Source organism: Ptiloglossa arizonensis, chromosome 7 (genome assembly GCF_051014685.1).
Source record: "Ptiloglossa arizonensis isolate GNS036 chromosome 7, iyPtiAriz1_principal, whole genome shotgun sequence".
In the NCBI taxonomy this organism is placed as follows: Eukaryota; Metazoa; Arthropoda; class Insecta; order Hymenoptera; family Colletidae; genus Ptiloglossa; species Ptiloglossa arizonensis.
This window is the reverse complement of record NC_135054.1, coordinates 17,857,395-17,876,075: the sequence shown is the minus strand read 5'-3', so window position 1 is coordinate 17,876,075 and position 18,681 is coordinate 17,857,395. Positions and strand designations below refer to the sequence as shown.

The following is an 18,681-nucleotide window of genomic DNA, read 5'->3' as shown; positions in this document are numbered from 1 at the left end:
TATTGTCGATGATTTACAATTCGCAATTTAGATTACTGATGCGAATAATTTCTAAACGGGTCATTGCTTGCAAATTATTCCACACTCGGTGATAATTAAACGCAATGTTAACTAATTCTCGATGCAAATCGGTTAATCGGTAACACCGTAACATCTCGGAAACTTTTGTAGATACGAATAAATCGTTTTTATAAAAGTTACTAGATACGGAGGGGACATTGTTTGGCTGTAAATAATTTTTTAATAAGCGATGACCATTCTTTTACATCCACCTTTCGCTCTTACCGCTTCGACGAGTCGTCGAGACTGTGGTAAACGGTTATCGCGAAAACGCTCGACGAGGAGGCAAACGCATCCGGCGATGAAAGTGACTAATTTTTCCTGTGGAAGAGAGAAAGTGTCCCGTGGACAAGGCTATGCGATCGAATCTCTCGGTCGATAGTCTTGCGTGGCTCGCCAACGGAAGCGGATCAACCAGGTGAGCCGCGCGAAGAAAGAAACAAAAGTGGAATGATAATAACCGCGGCAACGTCCCTGTTTCACGAGTATTATGTAAGTGAAATCAGTGATGTTAAATCGATACTGATCGATTGAGGGGAGAGAACAAAATTCAATCTCAAAATACAATCGCACGAACCAATTTTACGCAACTGTAATGAGGGAAGGAATGTTCGTTCTTTTCAACGTAGACTTCGAAGGGGTGAAAATATTTTTTTTTTGTATTTTTTCTTCATCCAAAGATCCTTTGAAAGTTAAATGAATTTTAGTTGATATTTTGTTAGACGAGAGAAGTACGAAGAGATAATATTACAGGACTCTTAGAAGAACTCGAAACCAAGTAATTGCGTATCGATGTTCGATGATTGTAAGATTTTATCATTATTATTGCGACGATTGTAATTATAAAAATGATGAAATTCCACCAACGATTTAAAGACGTTAAATTGTATGTAAACGGACACGGATTCTCCGTCGGGGAAATAATTTGCATACGCTGACGCGCATTCCTGTGAACTTTCTTAAAGAAAGTTAGAGATACTCGAACGATATAAAAAAATAACATTTTGTTAACTCGTTCTCTTCTTACACTCGTACTTTTTCAGGTTTACCACGAAGGATAAAGGATCTCTTCGTTTGTGTCTTTTGCTGATTTTGCAGTTGAACGTCCGCATGGGGATTTCTGGTACGTAAGAATAAAAACCTTATTGTTACCTTAACGATGTTTAAACTTTTAAACGACAATAACGTTGAAACGTTCTCAGACAACCTATCGAACGTTTCCATGATCGAAACACCAGGACCGTGGTCCGAAATCTTAGAAAATTGGATCGTCTCCGACTGGAAATCCTCTCGATCGTCGAAAGTCATGAAACTGGGCGATAAAACCTTGACTGTTTCGAGCAAAATATCGACACCGAACAAGAGAGAGGTTACCGAAACCGATCTCTATCTCCTTGGTAAAATTAATTCCTACGTAAAAATATTCGAACGAGTGTCTAGAAGAAAAGCTTGTGTCGCAATTTCCTAAAACGCGGTGGAAAATTTAAAAATCAAAGCATTAAAAAAACCATAGGTAGCGCAACTCACGCTCTACTTCCCCTGTGAAAAATAAATAATAATCCGTTAATTCATGAGCCGCGAACACAAAATTGAATATAAAAATCATCGTTTTCTTCTACACCGGTGTGTATCGTACGACTCTTGTCTAGACGCTCGTTCATTCCTCGACTATTTATTGTTAACAAACGTGATTCCCATTTCCTCCAGGCGCTATAGAAAAACTCGTCTACAGGGTAGATTTCCTCGAGAATCGTCTAAGGAGGGCAGAAGAACTTCTGTATTACGTGATTTCGGGAAATACAAATGAAAAAGGTGAGCTATCTCGAGGTTTACGCAAATATTTTACATTTAAATACATTCCGTTTCTATATAGTATTCAAAACGTACGATAGTTCGTTGTATTTGAATTTCCAATTTACTCGTTGCTGGTAATCTATAATGATTTCAAAGTTTACCTTACCTGTAATTTGAAGCGATTTCGACAATTACGTAGCCTGTAAATCTATAACGATTTTAAAATTTACATCTACATTGTTTGCAATTTACGCGTAACGATCACAAAATCAAATAATTGACCTTCTTGCGCGATTTTTCTCTTCGCGAATAATCCTCGTTGAAATCACATTTTTTTTCGTAACGCGCTGCTTTTTTTCAGAGCCTTGCCCATCGAATTACACGAAGATCGGCCAAAATTGCTATCATTTCAGCGATCGTGATTTCAACTGGAAATCGTCCGCCAGCCTCTGCCGCGGAATGGGTGGTCATTTGCTCGAATTCGAAACAAAGGACGAGAAACGAGAGGTGTTGTCCAATTTGCAAACGAATTCGAAATTGAAGGGGAAACACTTCTGGACCGGTGGATTGAATCCAGGACTTTTGTGGATTTGGGCAAGCAGCGCGAAACCAGTTTATCAGAACACGAAACAAACTGTACCTGGAGACGGCAGGTGAACATCTTTCTCGTTTTAACGCGATCCACGATTTAATCCTTTCGATGCGAACTTGATCGGTACCGTTCAGCGTAGAGATCTCTATCTCACGCGTATTTAATACACGTATATTACTGCACGCATTATATTGCACGTGTAATATCTATTTCACGCGTAGTTAGTATACGTGTATTATTACATTATTATTGTATATACACGTGTATTATTACACACGTGTTTAATACCCGTGGTATTTCGCGTTTACTTAATAAGTGTGTACCGTTACACGCATATCTTAATACACGTGTATTTAAATATACGTGAAATAATACACGGATGGATACGTGTGTACTAAAGTTACACGGATTGGAGTACGGTACTTGCGATTTTATATGGAAAATGATAAAAATAATATTGTATAAAAAAATAACTATTACACGATTAATGTACGTTATATTCTCAGGTGCTTAAAGCTGTCCTACAACTCAACGTCCAAGCTGTACGATTACCGTAGCGACGATTGTGGGGCAAGGCACAGATACGCCTGTAAATTAACGGTAGACGACGAGTCAGCGAATAAAATTGAAAAATCCGCGCGAAGTCTGATAAGCGGACAACATTAGACACAAACGACGACTAATTTATTAACACGAAATTGCAGTTGTATTTATCAAATTTTTTTTATTTATTATACACTGGAAGTTCACAGCCTCTAGAGGAATGTGTAAAGAAAATACTAAAATCTTAGAAGGAACTTAGTAACTGCTTAATGAATACTGAAATATTATTCGAGGTAGACGTACCCCAAATCGCTCGCAATGCATTTAATACTGTGAAGGAGATAATACATTCTCCGGAATTATCTGGAAACGTGATACCCAAGTCATATCGAATATATTCAGGAACATAGCAACACATAAAATAGTATATGCATATGTAATGTAAATAAGAATATAAATTATACATACGCATTTTAAATATAGTTTGCACAACCATATTCTTTGTTCAAATCTAACGATTCTAATCAGGCACGTAAATTTCACTAACAGAATTTCATGAATTCGTAAGAACGGTACCCTTTGCAATCGATACTTATTTAAAATATATAAAGTATAAATTTCTTGGGCCTTGAGTGATCTAATGGAAGAACATCTGTGCAATACCAAATGTTTTAATATGGTAACCTTCTCGATAAATTTCCGTGTATAAATGCTCTCGAACCATCCTCATCAATGTTCTTCCACTTAAACGATCAAAAACAGTGGATTTAACTAATACAAACTAAAACTCTTTTGTATTTCCCATTTTTTATTTGCGATAGTATTGTCAATGAATTGATGAGATTCTCGCGATGAAAATGTGACCAAACACGACCGTATTCGGACAATTTATAATTATACATAGTTCAAAATTTATTCAGAAATGATTCATGTACCGTATAAGAAAACAGTACGAGTGTGGCCTTATTTTTATCGGAAGAACTTCATCGCGATTCATTGATAATATTCTCGTGAATATACAATGAGAAATATAAAAGTTGTTAATTTGCATCAGCATTGGCACACCGATACGCGTGCTGCATCGCTCTCAAGCTCGCTATTGCGCTCACTCTTGACGTATCTCGGTCATTCTCTTCGTCCAACAGTTCACACATGACCGAGTCTCAACCCGAGATACAAAAGCTCGATTCCAGGAACAATTTCTCTACCGTCCCTCCTTGAATGACCTTACGCGGACAATGTGCCGTTTATCGAGGGATCACTGATCCCTTAACGATAAAAACCAACAAAATAAGTGTCACTTAGCTTTGTTCGCCGTTTTCTTATATCAGATGTAATTTTAACAAAGAAAATATCCTACTCTTGCTTGCTCCTGTATCATACTTAAAGTATCATCATGAACCTCGTTTCATACTTACAGTACACACCGACTTGGTAAGTCAGTAAGCGTTACCAAAGGAACAAGAACATGTTCCTCGAATAGAATTAAAAATGACAGCCACCTTGAACTGTTTTCAGCTCACCTATCGTGTAGAAACAAAAAAAAACATGAAACAATTTTTTTTAGAAAAAAGAAAAAATCGAATTGCGTGCGATACGTGAAACGTCCTGCACGCCCCTCGTTCAAGAAGAACATTTCGCGTAGAAACGATCATTTGGAGGACATCGAGGTTATCAACTTTGCGGATCGATGGCTTGTAACAAGATTTTGTTTTTTCATGTTTATCGACAATAGAGCATCGTCGATGGTGCATATCGTACCACCATTTTCCAAGATCAATTCTTTCGCATTGTCGACATTATTTGCGTCAACGCCACGGCAACAATCATCGACCACAGTTATTGGATATCCCAAGCGAAGGCCGTCCATGACGGTGGCCATCACGCAGACATCGTAAGCGAGACCGCAAATGTACACGTGTGTGATACAAGCTGAGCGCAAAATTGTTAACAGTTGGGTACAATTCTTGGAATTGTTATCATAAAACGCCGAGTAAGAATCCACATCCGGATTTTCTCCCTTTAGCACCTACAAAACAAACAAAGGTTAGCAATAATTAGTGATTAACATTAAATCGTTTTCTCGTTTGACTATATACTCAAAGTGTTTGGATGAAAAGTGTCTCGAGTTTATAGAATTCGTTTCTTTCAATTTCGAATATACATAACAATTTATATATTACTTGGAATAATTAAAATATATTCCCGATGTGAACTTATGTTTACAATAACAGTCTATACGCTGCAAATAGCTACGAAGAATGCTTCGTAAATTGCGGTTGTTTAATAGCAACGTTATCAGTCGGATGAGTTTTTTTAAAAATAGGCAGATAACTTTTCTCAAAAATAGCCGGATAAGTAATTCTAATCGTTTAATCCCAACTAGAGACACTTTTTCCAGCTTGTAAAGTGTATCTTTAACGAGTATATCGAGCATTGAGTAAAAAAAATAAAATTAAGTGAAATACGAGTAATTAAAGTTCCGCTGTAATTGAATCGGTGAGTTAAAGAACGGTACAAGTACAAAAACCATTTTTTGACATATTTAAAGAAACAGCTTCTTGCACTCGTTAAATTTAAGAGACTACATAAAAAAACGAGTGTAGGGTTCTTCTTTTACATTGTTCTCGATTCGAATGTAGTGTTCTATGTATTTTACATATAGTTTCGAGATTTATTTGAAAATGGCTAACTCGGGACTCGTACCATTCTTCGACTTATCGATTCAATTGCATATTTGTGTTGGAAACTGACATACCATCTCTGCATTCGGAGCGATCACAAGATCTTTATACAGCTGAGACCCCCATGTGTTCATAACGCAATGCTTGGGCCAGAGTTTTTGCTCCATATAGGGATCGGCGAATATTACCGTGTCGAATGGCTTCGCATTTTCTTTTGTTACCTGCGCACATAAGTTTGGCGGCGCTAAATTAAAGTATATTAGAGGAAGGAGCGAACGGAAATAGGAAAAGGAAGTGGGGATAAGCGTTTCATCCCGGGCCTGCTAGTGGACTCGTCAGTAAGGCATCCTAGCAGGCCCTGCCTTATACGCCGGGACATTGGAAGATCGGTAAGAGGTCGTATATATAGTGATCGGAGCAGGTACGGGAACTTGCGGGAAACGGTTGGTGGTGAGTTTCCCTCTGGTGGCAAGCGTGGGTAGTGCCGCCACATAAGGAATTATTTTTTATCGTTTACCCTACCCGACACTAACCGAGTACATAATAACTCGACACGATACTCTCTCGAGACGTAAATTATTATGCGTGAAAACTGGCTCATATAGGGAAACAAAGAACCGATGAAATATGAAAAACTAAACGGTGAGAGGACGGAATGAGTGTCGAAGTTTAATGTGTGTTGTACGAGCGGTTTCATTAATTTCCGTAAAGTTGAATATTTAAAAGAAAAGAACGAAATTGCTCGAAGCATTCCTTCGTATGGGCACGGTGGCGTGTACGTGTTATCTCGACAAAGAAAAACTGCTTCAGGTTTCCGGTACTCCAAGCGAAATTAAACACGTGGCGAAGGAATTTACCACAGACCGTGCCGTCACGTATGATCGTAGATGTACGAAAACAATATACAGATCGAAATTAAATTGTTCGAAGGGACGATAACAGAGATACAATTTTCTCTGTCGTCGATTATAATAAGACTAACGGTCGTGTTTCTTGCCTCTTCGAACATACTTTAATTTATGAATTCTCAAAATCATCAACGATCGATTTTCTCGAATAAAAATCGTATCATTTGTTCTATATAATTTTATATAATTTAAAATGTGTTATACAAGTTTAAAAAGTATTAACGATGTACAAGAAACATGGAAACGTTATTCCACTAACGAATAACTTTCTCTCGCCCGAACGACTTTTATTGTTGCGATTTTGTTGCATCCGTTCATCTACCTCATCTTGTATCTCTATATATATTTCACGTGGAACGAATCAATAGAAGCTTTAAAATATTTTAAATAATATTGATAATGTTTGCGATTCGTGAGTACGTGACCATTACGAGGACGACAAGCTCGTTTTTTACGCTCGATAAATGGTTGCACAACAGCTATTACGATTTCCGGTGACGTTGCGTACCTTCGAGTCCGCATGTAGTTCTCGTAAATGCAAATTTTCGTAGAAACTGATGTGATTTTCGGGATGCCAGTCCAGCGAGTAAATAACTTTGTTGAACTGTCCCTCTTTTATCAAACGATTTATCGGCTCCACCACGTCCACTCCATCCTGGTTACATCCACAATCACGGAGAGCTAAAGATCCCTCGATAAAATCATTTTGAACATCCACGACCACCAGAGCGACTACAGGTTCGATTACACTCCGCAACCAGTCGTAGAATCTGCCATAAAAAAAAGGAAATATGCTGTGAAGACGAAAGCTCATTCACTCCATTTACATCTCTAGGCAGAAAATGTCATTACGACTCCTGTGTAATCGCAAACAAAAGCAAAATATTAAAATTCTTAATATTGAATCTTAATATAGTTTAATATTTTTCATAACAAAAAAATTAATATAATAATAATTGGAGAGACTAAAATTTCATATCGGGAACTGTTTTGAAAAATATCGCAATCGCGAAAAATATAAAAATAATGTTAAAAGATAAGATATGATAGAAAATATTATCTTTATTAGAGTTAGGTAATTCGTTTTAATTAAATGAAATTGTATTATTTTTCACACCAATAATTGACGGAAATTACATCTCGAATTGTGGGAGCGAAAATAATTCCAACCAACAAGATAACCGAACCAAAAAGTATTATAATCGTGAAGAATTAATATCAAGTACAATACGTAAGAAAAAGCAAAGTGTGTTTACATGAAAAAAATATCGGTGACTAGTGACTAGTAGTCGAAAAAAAAAAAATGATATTGACATTGACAATGGCATTGACTTTAAAACATTTCAAATTCAGTTCAAAATCACGAGTAAAAGAAATAATTAAGTAGTCTATTCCAAATGGAATGCCTCGTATATCGAAGAGTTAGAAACAAAAGGAAGTAAAACTACAATTCAACATATATAATTCACTACAATATCAATATAAGTTGTACGTAGTTTAAATATGTAATTTCACGGCAATACCGAAGGATAGATTTCTAATGAATATGGGAAATTACTCTGTAAATTATTTTAATTTAATTCCATTGATATTTGAATGAATTTTTCGTTGAGTATACGTACAAGTTGAATGATTACAGCATAGTCACGTGTATTCGCTTTCGACAACAAACACTAGACCGAAAAAACTGTGATCACGTGTAAAAGTCGATTTATATTAACCATTCAGGCATGTTCCGTATCCGATATAATATGACATACATCTTTTTTTTCATCGATTTCATCATTAAGTAATAGTACGGTTGGTTAAATGATCCATTGTTTGTTTCGTACCCAACACACACACACACACACACACATATGTGTACTCACGTTTCCCATTCACATCCTTTGAGGACACCGTCACAATCGCGGTCGAATAAACTGAAAATGTCCTGAATCCTCCAATCGTTCTGCTGAATCTCGTCTTGTGAAAACAGAGTCGTGCAAATTACACGAAATTTTGTGTAATTTAAGGTGCTTTTCTCCGATGATAAATTGAAATTGGCCAAAAACTTCTCGGTGGACGACCATTTCTTCTCATCAAGTGAATCAATCATAGATTCGACACTTTTTGTTTCCATGCTTATGCACAGCACTGTAGCAACGCCACACACAAAATCGTTTTATGGTTCAGCTTGTTTACCCGTCGAAATAATCGATAAATGTAATTTTAATTTGTGCACAATCTGTTTAAGATCTTATCGATACGTCTGATCTTCAAACGATACTATCTTACTTTGAGAAGCTGATGTTAGGTCTCGGAGGAAGCGCTCGTCATGCGTAGCAGCTGCTTAGAATCAATCGATCGCTCAAAGTTACACACACTCGTGCTTCTACGAAATTGCCACACAGCTTTTGTTTGTAGAGTAAAACTACCTATACCTTCTATCACTATACAGCTTTCATTCTATCTTTTTCTAACAATTGATATTTCACAAAAGTTTTAGAGACGACACAATATACACGTGACATGGAATTATTATATATTTTGCAATCTACTATTTGCAGTTCCTTTCGTGAGTGAATGAAGTATCAAACTGATTCAAATATTGACAAAACATCTCTATTCACCTTTGATGGTTATATAACTGACCGATTCATTGTATTATTTCTGTATATATAGGAAAGGTACATACATACGATATCGAAACATTAGATTAACGATATACAATTGTTTACATAACGAACGTTTGTGTGTCTATATATCGAAATGATTTACAATTTGTAAAATATTGAAACGAAGAGCAATTAAAAAGACTGCGACGAAATATGTATATAAATTGCGTTTTTGCCAATACATTTCACTTTATATTCATTACACTTTTCATATATTTCTATATCTATGTGCCAAATTTTGTTCCACATAGAAATAATATACTCCACTGTCTGAAAATCTTTAATTGCAATTTCTGCTTATATTTGGCATGTCATTGTTCAAAGACATAATTTTACTCTCATCTTATACATCTTGTAAACAAAAATTAGTTATTTATTTTCAACAAAATCAAAAGTAAGCCATTGATATTTGAATTTTTTGTGCAAGAAACTTTGAGATCTAAATAGTAATGATACAAGAAGTCCTCTTTTTGTTCACAAATGAAGTAACAAACCCATTTTTACTTTACAAAATTTTATTAGCTTTTATAAACAGTTAATAATAAATTAATGTATAGGAGTTTGATTCAATGACTATTGAGTAAATTACAAAACATAACCATCTAATGTACAACTTCATCGACGATAAATACACTTAATCGCTAATGAACTTATTTTCTTATTAACTCGAATCCTAATTAGCGTTTATCGTACCATATTAACCTTTAACGAATTATTTTAAAATTAAGATAAAGTTATGTTTTTCTTGTTATTTATATATTACTTAAAACAAGTTTAAATATCGTTACATTTGAATATGTTCCACTCTTACAGAAAATAATGCAAAGTATCTGCAAAGTCATAAGACATTATTTTTCATTAAAATGTTATCATCTCCCAATTATAAAATTGTTACATATAAAGTAATATAATTTTGAATACTTTTGTTATTGTTACAACACAGCAAAATCTATTACTATAACTTACATATAATATTCATAAAACTTAATAAATGAAAAGTATAAAAACTGAGTGAAATACAAATTTTGCTTTATCTTTGCTCTAAAGGCCTTATTTATTATTTTGAATTGGATAAACTATGATATAGATTTGCTCTCCTTTTAATAATATCGGATGCTATTTTATTAATAAAAGGATGTCTGATTTTTCCATTAGATGCTACAAAAAATTCCTCTAACATCCCAGGAACATTGTCTCTTTTCTCATATTCATATGCCTGCATAATTAAATCTAATATATCCAAATCTTTCACATATTTTGCTTCAGGAGATTCTTGTTTCTCATATTCCTGTAAGCAAAGAACCAGAAATAAATCAATAAAACAATATTAAGAATTACAATAGAATAAATTCATCTTTTAAATAATTATATCTTTTAATATATTATAATTATATATATATATATATATATATAGTATGTATCAGTAACACTCACACGAAACATTTCCAATATTATAGGTCCTTTGTCACCTATAAGTCTACAAATCTTCTCCATAGCGTCATCCTCTAACCTGTGCTTCTCATCAGGTGGAATACCACAATGAGGTGTTATATCTCCCACAATACATTCAGCTAGATCATGAATTAAAGTCATCTGCATGATTCTATAATCAATGAAAAATTGATTCGATTAACAAAGCTACAGTTAAGATAAATCATGTACAAACAATAATAATAATACCATTTCATACTTCACTTTGTCTAAATTCTCTTCATTATCTACTAGGAAAGAGAGTATGGCCATTCTGTACATGTGACCAGCAATTGTTTCTGGGTTAGAAATGTTCTTCATGACCCAACCTGTTCTCTTCATGTGCTAAAATCATAAACTTGACTTTTTATTTTGATAAAACAATATATAAGATAATGATGTAAAATATAAATTGTGATAAATGATAACTTTATATAGTCAAAGATTATAAACGATATAATAACAAAAGCATTATTAAGTACACAAAATCGTGCTAATCGCAACTAATTGGAAATACCAAAAGCAAGCAATTATCACATATATCGTGCGTCTGCATTTGCCCAGCGAAATCATAAGTTTATATTTATCACAATGCTGCTTCGCAATATCTCTCGATCACGATGTCTTACCTTTAATCGTCCAAGCAACTCCATGAATTCTTGCAAATTCTGTGTATTCATAATCTTCTTTTTTGCCAAGGTGTTCAATGAAACCCACTAATCTTCACTGTCTATTAAAGCAAAAATGTATATTGTTAATTATTCTACTTCACAAATAATCACTAAACTGCAATCTCAACGTTAGAATACTATGGCAACTCAAGAAAGTCAATTCTTCGATCGTACGCGCAAACCTGCACTCGAATGCTATCCTCAGCTTAGACATGAGGTATATATGCACGTACGATCACGTATTTGCACCACACAGTTGCCGCACACACACGCATGTATAATCAAGAAGTGTAGGTTATATAACTGTTTAGATAAGCAATGAAACAAAGTAGGTGTGTACTCTGATAATGCGTTCAGATTCATAACTCTAGAAGTACATAAATTGTCTCTAGATTTGAACAAATTCATGGTGAAAGAAGAAATGTACAGTGTCCCCTTTATTTTGACCACTCCAAGTTTTTCATTATTTTTAATGTTTGAAAAAAGTATAACGAAGAAATAATTATTTAACTTAAGAGAACAAATATACATACTGGTCAATTTGTCGAAAAATTGTGTCCTCACCGATTTCAATAATTTTAAAATATGTTACAAAAGACGGAAATGTATTTTGAGCAACCTTTTGTTTTGAAAAAATTGACCGTCGGTTTTATTTTTTCAGATATTTACAAAAAGACTATTATTCCTATATATTGAATACTACCTACAGGTGCACATTCCAGCAGCGTATACATGAGATCATGGCCGCCACTCGTCTAAGAGGAAAAAATTTTTTTTAAATGTTAAATTTTACAGCATATTTTAATTTCATTAAAATTGCTTACGCGACTCCTAATATAAATAATTATCATTTCTTTAGACCTTACATTTAATTTGCATTCCTTATTAACGATACAACATACTGCACGATTGAACTCATCCCATTTCTATGTTTTTGTTCACTTTAAAAAAAAGTGTAAATTTAAAAATGAGTTCAATGATTTTTTATTAAAATTAAATTTATATAGATTACGAAATTAAATAAGTTTATGGAGAAATTTATATATATTTATATTTATATATATAATTTCAATGTATAAAATGCATTTGTAAATACTTCTGTTTGTTGAAGCATTTATCATTCTATTTTTATTCATTTTTGAAACAGGAAGTACTTGACAAGAAACAACATATATGTATTTTATTGTAATTATAGTCCTAAGCTTTAACCGTACCTTGGCTGTTCTAATTTTAACTAGCTCTCATCAATATCATTCAAAACTGGGTATGAGATTTGTAATTGTTGCACATATTATACAAGTAATGAATTTGTTGTTGCTACATGGAAAATTTGTTTCTACTTTTTGAAATTAATCAATTAATTCTAAAATTTATGTTGCTTAAAGTACACATATTTTTATGTCAGATTTCATTTATTGAAGAACATAAATGTACTTGTCTATATTGTTCTCTGTTAAATGAAATGCTCTTTACTTCACCGTATACTATATTTTTATTTTATTTAATGTAGAAATATATTAAAGGAGCATTTAAATTCAAAAAATTTGAAATTTTCTGTTGCTATTCTATGCTATGAATTTATACCTCAGTTAAAACCATTATGTACTATATTCTCTTCCCACCCATACAACTGGAAAGTAGACTTTATTTTTCTGAAATGGGATTGTACTGCAGAAAATCCAAAACATTTTTGTCTTCCCATTTGTCTAGTACTTAACTGCATTTGTTTTATAATTAAGATTTAAGTTATTTCCTCCCACTACTAGATAAACCTAAACTTCCAAATCATTTTCCTTGGCTTCAGAGTTATACACATCTATAAATTGCTTAATTCTTCTTATTAAATCTATAAGTGGATCAAACAGTTTAGAAATTTTATATTTGCTTCATTCATTAAAACCAGTTTCATGGTTTTATATTTTATAGGATTTTGCTGTGTGATCATATTTTGCAAATTTGTAAAATATTAGTTGAAGACTACTCTATGTAACACTTGAGAATTGTGTAACATTTTTACATAAATTTGTGTAAAATTGTAATTCCTTCATATAAGAATTAATAACAAGTCTTCTTTGTCTGTGTTAAGAATGATAATAGATAAGGTATAATTTATTGGATTTGAAATATTTTGTAACATTTTATTGATAATGCATGTAAAGAGTTCTTAAGAAGCTATTAACTCAAGTAGCAACAAAAGAAAACTTTAAGAAAGTCGAGGAAAATGTGAGTAAATTTTGAAAACAAAAATTTGTTTGAAAATTTTTTGTTACCATATTGTGGAGTAGAAAAAACCATAAAATTTTGTATTTAACTGTTTTTTCCCATATTTTTATCCAAGAACAGTTTTTTAACTAATTCAGACAATTGTTTTAATTTTAAGATTATTTGAACTATATTTTTGTAAAGTTTCAAATTTTGTTTGATTTTTCGAATTGCCAAACCTTCCTTGTTAGTAAAAACACATATTATACATTACGTATACTTTGAAGTATATTACTATATCTAAAAGTAATTTTGATTGCATTTATTATATCCATTAGATCCTACTTTTACCAGGAGGCTGTTTAAATGAAGAAAAATTCTACTATTTAAAGAAATTTGACGCTATTGAAGATGTCCTGTAAATCGGTCGCTATTCGTGACCCTCTGGTGACGAGTTCGAGAAACATTACCACAGTTTCGTATACTTGTGAATCGGCCCTGAATCGTACAAGGATTAGCAATTGAAAACGAGCACATCGTTCAGTCAGCTGACCTGTCTTGTGATAGCAGCTAGGCTCGACTCTGAAGCTTGACTAGCTGTTGTAGGGTGGACTTACTTCGATACGTTGCACATCTCGTAAGTTTTTTTACTGTCACTTATTTCGTTGATTATAGATCACTATGCGCCCCTCAATTTACTATATAACTGGAGCAGTTAAAACAATTTCACACTACATAGATGGTGCCTGAAATTTTTGCGAAAATACCATCGCGTACAGTATCGATCGTACCAGTTTGAATGCGCCATCGTTTTTCGATCAGTGATAGAGTTTATACGTTTTATTCGGTTCACAATGCATGGAATTACCGTTTTCGAACAGAATCTCGCGAAGAGTGAATTAAGCTGTTTTATGCTGATGATTGATAGCCAAATATTTCGTTCAGAATCGATATTCTGGTAGCCCAGCAGACGTCTCGCGGGCTTAAAGAGGGCTACGCCTACTTTTTAAATGAACTGCTCACGTGAATTCTACGATGAATGGATGCGTTACTTGACACCGAGTTTCTTGGCGATTTTAAACAAAATTGATTTACGGTGCTTGTAAGAATACTTGATTCGAGTCAATTGTCTACGATCGTCGTTTTTTAATAATTTCGTTATATTTTTCATCATCGTGAAGTGTATAATCCGTTTTGATTGTATGTCGGACTGAAGTAGTTGATACTAACTTCATCTTGTAATCAAACATTATGTATTAATAATTACCGTTTCGTATTTTGTCTGTATTGAAACTTACATTTTTATTAATTTAATCGGCAATACTAATCTTGTATTAGCAAATTGCATTACTTTTGTATGGAAACACTTAAATTGAGAGTGTTAATTTATTTTGTGTATAATGCCTGTTTCTTATTGTATTTATAACTGTTTGCCATACATTTTCATTCGAATTGCTTTCAGTTATTGGTTGATTTTAATTGAATAACTATTCACAATGACGAGCCAAAGGTTACCAAAAATTGGTAATGAAGAGAAGGAATCCAAATTTGGTTATGTATATGCTGTATCTGGTCCTGGTTAGTATACAGTGTAATTCCTATGTTCTGATATATGGTTTTCTTCTTTGTAATATTATTAATTTCATCATAGTTGTCACCGCTGAAAAAATGTCTGGCTCAGCTATGTACGAGCTGGTCAGAGTAGGATATTATGAACTGGTAGGAGAAATTATTCGTTTGGAAGGTGATATGGCTACCATTCAGGTATCCTAAATTTGTTATAAATATTCACAAATTAATAATACATGTTGTAAAAATATTGTATCTTTATTTGTTATTGTGTAGGTATATGAAGAAACTAATGGTGTAACTGTAGGAGATCCTGTATTGCGTACTGGTAAACCTTTATCTGTAGAACTGGGCCCTGGTATTCTTGGCAGTATTTTTGATGGTATTCAGAGACCACTGAAGGATATCAATGAACTTACCAGCTCCATTTACATCCCAAAGGGTATCAATGTACCAGCATTATCAAGAACTGCATCTTGGGAATTTAATCCAACAAATATAAAAAATGGCAGTCATATCACTGGTGGGGATCTATTTGGTGTAGTTTTTGAAAATACATTAGTGAAGCATAGAATGATTTTACCTCCAAAAAGTAAGGGAACTGTGACTTATGTAGCACCTGCTGGAAACTATACAGTTACAGTAAGCAAATGATTTCACAGATGTAGATAAAAATGTACCAGCATGTTTAATGTAATTGGTAACTAATCTACATTTTTATATTTTATAGGATGTAGTCTTGGAAACAGAATTCGATGGTGAAACGCACAAGTATAGTATGCTTCAGGTAAACTAATCATTGTTACTAGTTATTATAGTTTGTATAATCATATTAATATGTATCGTAATACATATGATGTATAGGTGTGGCCGGTTCGTCAACCTCGTCCTGTTACTGAAAAATTGCCAGCCAACCATCCTTTACTCACTGGCCAAAGAGTCTTGGACTCACTCTTCCCGTAAGAATTTAGTTTGTTGCTTTTGCACATAATTCACAATAAATGAAACAAACATTTAAAATATTCTATAAAATTGTAGATGTGTCCAAGGTGGAACAACGGCAATTCCAGGTGCCTTCGGTTGTGGTAAAACCGTAATTTCACAAGCTCTGTCCAAGTATTCGAATTCTGATGTCATTATTTATGTCGGATGCGGAGAGCGTGGTAATGAAATGTCCGAAGTACTGCGCGATTTCCCTGAATTGACTGTAGAAATTGACGGTGTTACCGAATCTATCATGAAGCGTACAGCTTTAGTTGCTAATACTTCAAACATGCCTGTGGCTGCTCGTGAGGCATCAATTTATACCGGTACGCATAAAATCGTTAATAAAACAAAAAGAGCAGTGTAAACTGTGAGATATTTTATTCTCAACATTTCATTGTATAAACATCTTATGTATTTGTTTTCTATTTGTTAGGTATCACTCTGTCAGAATACTTTAGAGATATGGGTTACAACGTTTCCATGATGGCAGATTCAACATCTCGTTGGGCCGAAGCTCTTCGTGAAATTTCTGGTCGTTTGGCTGAAATGCCTGCAGATTCCGGTTATCCTGCTTATCTTGGAGCTCGTCTAGCTAGTTTCTACGAACGTGCAGGAAGGTAATATATTTGTAATACATATATAGTTTTTCAAATTAATTATTAAATTCATTAATTGACTATATTATTAATGTTAAATATATTACTTCCAGAGTAAAATGCCTAGGTAATCCTGATCGTGAAGGTTCCGTCAGTATTGTAGGTGCTGTATCACCACCAGGTGGTGATTTCTCTGATCCTGTTACTAGTGCCACCCTTGGTATTGTACAGGTGCAGATACAATCAATACTTATAAATCTCATAAAAGTGTGAACTTAGACTTTTTTTTAATTCTATCACTTCCTTAGGTGTTTTGGGGTCTTGATAAGAAACTTGCACAACGCAAACACTTTCCATCCATTAATTGGCTTATATCATACAGTAAATATCTGCGAGCTTTAGACGACTTCTATGATAAAAATTTCCAAGAATTCGTCCCTTTGAGAACAAAAGTAAAAGAGATTTTGCAAGAAGAAGAGGATCTATCAGAAATTGTACAGTTAGTTGGTAAAGCTTCCCTTGCCGAGACGGACAAAATTACTTTGGAGGTTGCAAAACTTTTGAAAGATGACTTTTTACAACAAAACAGGTACGCCAGTTATTTATTAAGTACTAACGCATTTCAAGTTGATCATTCATATTTACACCTCAATTTTTTTTATTAGTTATTCACCGTACGATCGTTTCTGTCCATTCTATAAAACTGTGGGAATGTTACGAAACATGATTGCATTTTATGATATGGCAAGGCATGCAGTTGAATCTACGGCGCAGTCTGACAATAAAATAACGTGGAACGTTATTAGAGATAGCATGGGTAACATTTTGTACCAATTGACTTCCATGAAATTCAAGGTAAATATTATTTTGCTAACATTTTTAAATGTAGACAGTAAAATTTACGTATTATTTATTTTAGGACCCGGTAAAAGAAGGCGAAGCAAAAATCAGAACTGATTTCGATCAGTTACACGAAGATATTCAACAGGCGTTTAGAAATCTAGAAGATTAATTAACAGATGCAATCGTTCGAATATAATTTCTCCACGTAAATGTTCAGGAATCTTATGCTGGTCATTTAAGGATGTCCTGGATCTGCTGGAGAAGTATAACAGGCATTCATAATCACGTATCGCACAAGCTATTACATTAGCTTCAATACTTACAAAAAACATAATTGTACATAAAGAGTTACAAATATAAAATCTATTATAACTGTACGTGTATTAACTAACATTTAACAGAAAATAATGCGTGATGGCTGAAACAATAAAATAGGACGTCCTTAAATGCGTTTCCAGCTGCTACAAATATACGTTAACTGCTATAATAAGTTACTTCTGGACCTTGGAATTAAATTTTCTGTAATTAGTTTGAATTGTTAGGAACGATAAGTTGCCTGGAGAATAATCAAGCTTCCGGTCATTTTGTTTGGCCCAAATGGAAATAACTATGAAAGGTTTTCAACAGAGAAACGTTTGTATGTATGTAAAAGAGTAAAAGCATCGTAAGAAGCTTTCCATTCATCCTTACACCTTATTTCCCCGAAACAAAAAACAATACGGTTAACAATGCGCTTGATTATATTTTTGTTGTGACATGGGATGATATGGTAGCTTTTTACAAAGAACGGAACTTCAATTAAAGAGTATTAAATATTGTATTATAATAGTGTATTATGTAAACGTGTTAAGCGACAAAAGCAAACGTTACATAAAAGTAGGTGTTATTTTAAAGGTTAAAACGTTGAAAAATGGTCTGAAAGTTTAAAAAAAAGTGTCAAAATATTAAACTGTTGAGGTGCAAGGTCTTTTATCGTTAAAAGAAAGTACATAAAAAATGCATCGCAAACAGTGTTCCAGTAACTTCGACATTTCCATTGTAACATATGTAAAAACGAATAAAGACTATGCATAAAAAAAACAAAACTTCATTTAGGATTATTATT

General features: G+C 33.6%; 4 protein-coding genes across 6 annotated transcripts; 2 read left to right on the top strand and 2 right to left on the bottom strand.

The window, feature by feature from the left end:
- Positions 1–436: 436 nt before the first annotated feature.
- Positions 437–3,112, top strand: LOC143149657 (uncharacterized). Its single transcript, XM_076317227.1, has 6 exons — positions 437–552; positions 1,104–1,183; positions 1,263–1,457; positions 1,768–1,872; positions 2,216–2,507; positions 2,953–3,112. Coding segments are annotated over exons 1-6 (834 nt in total). The 5' UTR covers positions 437–550.
- A 38-nt stretch (positions 3,113–3,150) lies between these two features.
- LOC143149008 (nicotinamidase) lies at positions 3,151–9,529 on the bottom strand. Its single transcript, XM_076315958.1, has 4 exons — positions 8,453–9,529; positions 7,090–7,351; positions 5,748–5,894; positions 3,151–5,018 (listed from the first exon to the last, which is right to left on the bottom strand). Exons 1-4 carry the CDS (start codon positions 8,701–8,703, stop codon positions 4,641–4,643), a joined length of 1,038 nt encoding a protein of 345 aa, XP_076172073.1. The 5' UTR covers positions 8,704–9,529; the 3' UTR covers positions 3,151–4,640.
- Positions 9,530–9,742: 213 nt separating this feature from the next.
- LOC143148856 (5'-deoxynucleotidase HDDC2) lies at positions 9,743–12,121 on the bottom strand. Of its 2 annotated transcripts, none has more exons than XM_076315613.1 (5): positions 12,087–12,121; positions 11,338–11,438; positions 10,929–11,053; positions 10,673–10,841; positions 9,743–10,526 (listed from the first exon to the last, which is right to left on the bottom strand). In XM_076315613.1, the coding sequence occupies exons 2-5, from the start codon at positions 11,386–11,388 to the stop codon at positions 10,296–10,298; spliced, it is 576 nt and encodes a 191-aa protein (XP_076171728.1). In that variant the 5' UTR covers positions 11,389–11,438; positions 12,087–12,121; the 3' UTR covers positions 9,743–10,295. The 2 variants fall into 2 exon arrangements, with proteins under 2 accessions (XP_076171728.1, XP_076171729.1); XM_076315614.1 differs by lacking the exon at positions 12,087–12,121 and adding an exon at positions 11,913–12,027.
- Positions 12,122–14,061: 1,940 nt separating this feature from the next.
- Positions 14,062–18,666, top strand: LOC143148853 (V-type proton ATPase catalytic subunit A). Of its 2 annotated transcripts, none has more exons than XM_076315609.1 (12): positions 14,062–14,218; positions 15,044–15,159; positions 15,233–15,345; positions 15,427–15,792; positions 15,881–15,937; positions 16,015–16,109; positions 16,189–16,460; positions 16,571–16,754; positions 16,847–16,964; positions 17,042–17,322; positions 17,399–17,588; positions 17,653–18,666. In XM_076315609.1, the coding sequence occupies exons 2-12, from the start codon at positions 15,078–15,080 to the stop codon at positions 17,743–17,745; spliced, it is 1,851 nt and encodes a 616-aa protein (XP_076171724.1). In that variant the 5' UTR covers positions 14,062–14,218; positions 15,044–15,077; the 3' UTR covers positions 17,746–18,666. The 2 variants fall into 2 exon arrangements, with proteins under 2 accessions (XP_076171724.1, XP_076171725.1); XM_076315610.1 differs by lacking the exon at positions 14,062–14,218 and adding an exon at positions 14,472–14,683.
- The last annotated feature ends 15 nt before the right edge of the window (positions 18,667–18,681 follow it).